This window comes from Curcuma longa, chromosome 18, assembly GCF_044706935.1.
Source record: "Curcuma longa cultivar G26 ecotype Majalengka, Jawa Barat chromosome 18, ITB_CL_G26_1.1, whole genome shotgun sequence".
NCBI classification, from domain to species: domain Eukaryota; kingdom Viridiplantae; phylum Streptophyta; class Magnoliopsida; order Zingiberales; family Zingiberaceae; genus Curcuma; species Curcuma longa.
The window spans coordinates 5298780-5305657 of NC_133878.1; the positions used below are offsets into that span (position 1 = coordinate 5298780).

At 42.1% G+C, this 6878-nt stretch overlaps 1 protein-coding gene across 3 annotated transcripts; it reads right to left on the minus strand.

The window, feature by feature from the left end:
- Nucleotides 1–3992: 3992 nt before the first annotated feature.
- On the minus strand, nt 3993–6151 carry LOC141812155 (putative trehalose-phosphate phosphatase 6). 3 transcript variants are annotated; one of them, XM_074700190.1, is made up of 11 exons: nt 5863–6151; nt 5644–5784; nt 5489–5560; nt 5317–5409; nt 5180–5233; nt 4991–5092; nt 4794–4871; nt 4632–4701; nt 4498–4568; nt 4330–4422; nt 3993–4254 (listed from the first exon to the last, which is right to left on the minus strand). In XM_074700190.1, the coding sequence occupies exons 1-11, from the start codon at nt 6136–6138 to the stop codon at nt 4159–4161; spliced, it is 1146 nt and encodes a 381-aa protein (XP_074556291.1). In that variant the 5' UTR covers nt 6139–6151; the 3' UTR covers nt 3993–4158. The 3 variants fall into 3 exon arrangements, with proteins under 3 accessions (XP_074556291.1, XP_074556290.1, XP_074556292.1); XM_074700189.1 differs by having other exon boundaries at nt 4498–4701; XM_074700191.1 differs by lacking the exon at nt 3993–4254 and having other exon boundaries at nt 4336–4422; nt 4498–4551.
- Between the last annotated feature and the right edge of the window lie 727 nt (nt 6152–6878).

The following is a 6878-nucleotide window of genomic DNA, read 5'->3' on the forward strand; positions in this document are numbered from 1 at the left end:
ATACATTTTTATAGTAAAATCCAATCTTCTAGTGTGTCCATCATCCAAAATAATTGTGTCACGCATTCACTCATCACCACGTGATGTTTCTTTCGACTACTCCAACTAACTAGGGAAGATCCAATAAATTAGCATCCCCACTTGTTTTCTTCATGTCCAATTTGCACATAATTAAAATCAGAGTAACTTTTCAAATTTAGTGTAGTATCAGTTCTTAGATACCAAAGATCTACAATAAAAGTACTTTTGAGATACCTCAAATCCTCTTAACAGCAATTAAATGTGATATAATGCCTAATTATTGTTCATATTTGTTCAGGCCATATATTGTGAGGCCCACAATCAATCACGACTTTGATCCTTGTCGAGGATATGTTAGGGATGGCTTGGTCCTACAGTCCATCACGAGGGGCTTGAAGGGCCGAGTTGTGTATGAAGCTTGGAGGAGCATCCTATGTATGGAGCTTGGGGCAGTCTTAAGCGGAGTGTTTCGCAAGCTAGGGGTGTTGAGTCGAGGTGCTTAAGCAGTTGATCACTTAGAATGCCAAGTTTAGGTGTTCAGATCATCGATCACTTACAAGGTCGATCGGGTTCCTGAGATGTATGTTGAGGTTCTCAAGTCATCAAGCACTCAGGGGACTTAGACAAGCCGAGCACTTTTGGATGATTGGGTCACTAAACACTTGTCATGCTGAATACTCTGTTAGTGCAGGAAGCACTAGCAGATCAAACCTGTGTTTTGATTATGGAACTAGGATCAAGTTAAGTATGTGGTTTGGCTAACCAGGTTGAATTGAGCTTGCAGAAAACAGGTGAAGTCCTAGTGCTGCTAGGCATGAAATCTTGGCAGAGTCAAAGTGCACCAGGCACAAGTCTGGACTTGGTCAGGAGGACCAAGTTGCAGAAGGCTGGACTTGGTCAGGAGGATCAAAGTTGCAGCGGAAGAATGGACTGATCAGGAGGATCAGTTGCATTTCAAGTCCTGGGGGGCAACGACAGAGCCGAGCACAAGTCCAACGGATCAGGAGGACTCGGTTGGCATCAGGTAAATTCTCCCGAGGGGAGTGGGTGAGGACGCGTTCCTACGAGGAACAGTAGGCGTCGATCTAACCCAGGATTTCACCGGAGATCCGAAGTTAAGACTCGAAGTTGGTTTGGTGAACCGATTTGCTCCTTTACATGTTATATTTGAGCTAACTTGTTGTGCAGGAAGGAAAAGCTCGACGAAAGCCAACTCCGGACGAAAAACCTAATTTTTCGGGTCTGGAGTCGACCCAGATGGGCTCTAGAGTCGACTCCAGCCGAATCAGCTCGAATCCGGAAGTCAGCGCGTCGAGTTTTCCGCCAGATCAGCTTGGAGTCGACTCAGGTGAGGTTTTGAGTCGACTCAGGTCAAAATCTGATCGCCGCTGCCGCCGCCGCTGCTGGAGTCAACCCAGAACGAGATCAGAGTCGACTCAGAGAGGATAAACGACAAAGGCGATTAAGTTTTATCTGCCACGTCAGTTGGAGTCGACCCAGATCGCTATCTGAGTCGACTCAGGTCGGCTATATAAGGAACCCGCGAGCAGCAGCCGATTGATATCATTCAAAAGCCTCCAAACTTCGTTCCCGCGACTCCCGTGACTTCCAACTTCGACGTCGGTGCTGTGCCTGCCTCAAGCGACTGTTCCGAACACCGAGACGCCGAAATCAAACTCCGGGGAGCAAAAGTTTGGTAACAAAAACTAAAGTTGTAATTTCATTCTATTTATTCTTTGCACTTGAGTTTTGTAATCGGATTTTCGACACATTTGCTGCCGGAAAGGGACAAGTGAATTAGTAGATTGCCCAACGTAAACGGTCAAGGACCGTGGGCCTTGGAGTAGCAGTGTTGCGCTGTGAACCAAATAAAAACAAACTGTGTTAATTCGTCTTTACTTTCTTTCTGTTTCTGCTTCCGCACTTATTGTTTAAGCGCTTCCGTTTCCGCACTCGAAGTCTTTTCGAAAAATCGAAAAGCGTGCAAACACGCTATTCACCCTCCCCCCTCTAGCGTGTTTTCGATCCTACATACTTGAGGATCCATACTGAGCTGGGAATAACGTGGAGCCGATCCATTTAGGCCGGGGTTGTTGATGTAGTAAAGGATAATTATTTGGGGTATAAGAATCTGAATTTCCAAACTGACGGTTCCCTTTTGTTTTTTGATCTTTAGCTTTATTAATTGGCTCAAGATTCTATTCCTAAGGTTGACTTGCTATTTTCATAATTCATCTAATTGGGAATACTCAATTTAATATATTTTTATTTACTGAATCTGACTTTGTATTTGTTTTGGTTCCAAAACTAGTAGTTGATATTTAAACATCAATTATTTTTTGATAGTGATATTCCAACATCTAAGTGACCCAGAAAAACATTATCTAGTGGCTTTTGAAGCTGTTTACAAGCTCTTGATAATCTTCACCTCCATACTCTTCTCCACCTTTCAAAAAAGATTCATGAATGAAGTAGGACCAAGGGATTGAATCATATAACATACTCTTAGTCATTATTCCTATTTTGCTTATTATTTTTATTATTCTGTTGTGCATGTCATAGTTCGTAGTATCGATTTAGGGTTACAAGATCGGAGTGGTAGGATCAGATTATAGAATTGTATGATCCTACTAAAAATCTTTAAAATTTTATGATTAAATAATTTTTAAAAATGACTAAAAATATTAATAATTTTACATATACATGTAACTGTCGATATTCGACACCATAAATAATATTATTACTTGTACAAATTTAAATTAATTAGTAATTTAACTATCATTTTAGCATAGTAATACTCAATAATATTTATACTTTTATATCATAAAATAAAATACTATAAAATTTCTACTGACACAATAACAATAATCAAATTTAACTTCAATAATATTCCCTTAGTTCACAAAATTAAATATCATAAATTTTTTAACAATCAATTAGTAGGTCTCAACTATTCAACAAAAAAATAATTCATATAAATATACATTCAATCAATAGATAAAAATAATCCATATAAATACACATTAAGATGATTCAATTAAAAGTCAATAAAACAACCATCGATAAAAAATATGTAAATCATTTGTAACATAGGATCGTATCGATCCTAAGAGATCCAATAACTCTGCTCTGATTCCATCGTAAAAAACAATTTCAAACAATCCAAGAGTGATTTGGGATCACAATTATGCAAGCCTTGATGCATGCTAATACCAACAACTGAATCAAAAGAGTAGTGCAATGTTTATCTAATGTGTTTTTCTTAAAAGAAAAAGAGAATTTGTATTTGCAAGTGACTAGTTATTTACCCTTTATTTGCCTTGCATGGAGTAGAAGTGTAATGTTTTTTAATACTCCATATGTTCGTGCTTCGCCCAATTAATCCTAGAGGTAGAAAATTTTCTCTTAATTCGCCTATCAAATAAATTCAAAACACAATTTATACATATGTAGAAGCCCAACCCTCAAAATATTCATCCCATTTGAAAGTTGAATTCTGATCCTCATATTGCTCTCTAAATATTTTACCACTGCACTACCCTCTTGATAGAAGTTGATTTGGGTTGACATTTAGGGTTAGATTATGGAAATGCATTCAATAAAAAATTGAGTCCATGATAGGAGGCATCAGCATTCAAAAGCAGCAGGTTAACTCCCAAAGATTTCTGTCAGCATTCTTTTCAGGAATCAAAAAGACTGGCAAAGTTCCAAGAAAAGAACCACAAAATGCCTCATTGATCCTGGACAAGCTTTTCCAACTCTTCACAACTTGGCACAAGCATGTACACACACATGTTCAATGTGTTCAAAAATCATGGTCCAGGCCTGAAAGCAGCATTGCCCACAGAATGCTAGCAAAAATGCTTCTGACTCATTGTTTTTGCAGCATAGTTAAAGTTTACTTGCAGGAAAACATTAACATACAACAAACAACGACTAAGCATTTATCTTACTAAATAGAATCGGCTATATGAATCCTCTTATACCATTAGGTTTAGGAAAACATTAACATGATTGTAAAATATATTAGAGGGCATGTTTGTATCTGCTCCTTGTGCAGTGCTTGCATGCCCTGACCAAAAACATTAACATGTTAAAAAAGAGAGAGAGAGAGTTAGAACTATGTTTCTGTGTTCCTCATACTGATTTAAACAAGGGGTTGCATGGAGCTTCCCAATCCTTCATGGAGCTGCTTTGTTTCCACTCCACCAGCCTTTGCAAGAATTCCATGACCTGCACAACATCCAACAATGGCATCAATGGCATCTCCAAGTGAGAGTTGGAGCTTCATCGACGAAATCCACCAACCTCAGAGGGATCCCTCAAGGAATAAGAGGCATTTGTCTCTTTAGGATACTTCGATACAAGGATCCCGAATCCGTCTCCTCTTTCACGCAAAACCTACTCAATGGAACTCACATTAGTACTGATGGTTTCAGCAAAATCTTCGCGAATAGGTTTGCGGTATTCGTGTACCTTGAAAGCATCCTCGTCGGTCCGATCGTCTCCGATATAGACCGGCACGACATTCTTGCAATCAGAAGAACCTATAAACTCTACTTGTGAGAGCATAAACATACAAAGTACAGAGCCTTGATCTCGCTGCTTACCAAGTGACTCCAAAAGGAACTCCAGGGCCTTGCCCTTGTCCCACTTAATGGTGGGGCGGATCTCCAACACCTACAGATTAAAGAAACGAGGATCAGAGGTCATTCATAATCAAGATATAACAATGGGGGACAATGGATTGAGAGAAAGAGGCCATGACTGACCATTCTTCCCTGCGTCATCCGCAACTTGGGGAATGGTTTGAGCACTGACAGCACCTCATCCGCCAATCCCTTCCAACTCTGCGTGCAAGTTTTTTTGTTTGTTTGTTTGTTTTTGATGAGATGATGATTGAAGTTTAGAAAAGATTTGTTTTTTTTTCTTCTTAGAACGGAAATGCGCCGCAACTTGGTTGTGGTACCTCTTCAGGAACACATCTGAAGTGGACAGATACGCAGAACTTGTTGTTCTCTACTTTGGCTCCAGCCACAAGTTTGATTCTCTCCTGCAATTGTTTGTGGACCTGGAACGCAAGGAGAAAAGAGATTGAATCTTGGCGGCCATGGCTGAAAGGGATGTAGAGAGAGACGGGGACAGAGAATTAACCAACCTCATTAATCATGGGGAGGAACTCACTTGCTGGTTGGAAGAGAACAGCACGTTTCTGCAACAAAAACAAACGGAGAATATTAAATTATTATCGTTGATCTTGCTCGAATGAGGGTGTAGTATCGAAAAAGTTGGTGCCTTTTGGGTGTGTTGGGCGTTCTTAGGGAGTTTGATGTCCATGCCATGGCTTCCAGCGTAGTATAACTCGGTTAATTTCACAAAATCGAACACCTGTGGAACAGGGAATTGAACTGGTGAGGAACAGAAGATTTTTTTCGTTGCATTCAAAGGGGAGGGATTTGTGGGGAACCTTGCTCCGGCACCGGCCGCTCACGATCGCCGTGGGGAAGAACTTTGCGACTTCCTTCACGGCGGCTCGCATCTGAACGAAAAATCGAAACTTTAAGCGAGGAAGAAGACGAGAAGGACACTGGGTCTGGGAGGGAGGTTGCACTGGGATCTTACTGCGTCCGTCATGAAAGCGGAGTCGGGATCGTCGACGATGGGAGAGAGAGTGCCGTCGTAGTCCAAGAACATCGCGATCTGCTTCCCGTTTGAGGCCCGCATGATCTGCTCGAACTCGCTCAGAGCGGAGGGGTGCCGCCTCTGTTCCATGAACAGCACCGTCAGCCCACGAAAGATCCAAGCTTTCGAGTTAGAGAAGGGGTTGGAGAGGCCACTCACCGTCCACGCGGCTAGCTCCAGCTGCTCGTACTCCAAAGCCGGCGCCGCTGCAAGGGCGGCGGCCGCCTTGGCGTGGGTGGGAGAGGAAGCCTTCATGGACTCCACCCACCCGCCTGCCCAGCCTCCGCCGTGCTCGACCGGGAGGCGCTTCTTCCGGAGGGGCGAGGGAGCGGCGCCGCGCGGCGGCGGGTACTGGAGCAGCACCGGCGGGTTCGCCACTGCAGCCACCGCGATGGATTGGACCACATCGGGCACCACAACGTTCCGGCTCGTCATGCTGTTTGAATCAGGGATCCTCGTCCGTCGGCGCGATGGCGGGGAGTTGCCGGGACGGTGGCTTTATAGGAGGCTGCGGAGTGTATGATAATTAATGTTACTTGGTAGTTATTATCTTCCTATTTAATTGTCATTATTTTTTTTTAATTGTCACATGGATTAGGTAATCCATGGTACATTCAGTATATATTTTCTGCTTTGTACAGAAAAATACTTTATCAAAAAAAATCATTTCGAGTACTTTTCGTCGGCTCCTTCCGCTCACAGAAAACTCTCCGTGATATCAACGCCGTCCCTGCCACCGGCATCCATGATTTTTTTTCTCTGAAATTATCCACCACTCAGCCAAATTGTGATACGAGTCGTCGTCCTAAAATACATAAGGATCGAATTTCGATAAAATTAAGATAATATCCTTCCTTGTAGTAGTCAATTTCAGCTTCCAATTTATTTCGCCGAGATAATACCTTCTCTTGTAATAGTCAAGGATTGAATTTCGGTGAAACTGAGACAATATTCTCCCTCATAGTAGTCAACTTCAGCTTCCCAATTTACTTCGCCGAGATAATACATCCATCGTCATAGCCCAACTGCAGCTTCCCAATTTATCTCCTTACAGATGATAATGGGATCGACCATGTGAGACTGCTGGAATGACAGATTCCACTTTTACTACACTGTGATATGAGTTATCAAACAGCTTCTACTCTATCAATTCTTATCGTTCATTCAGTCTAATC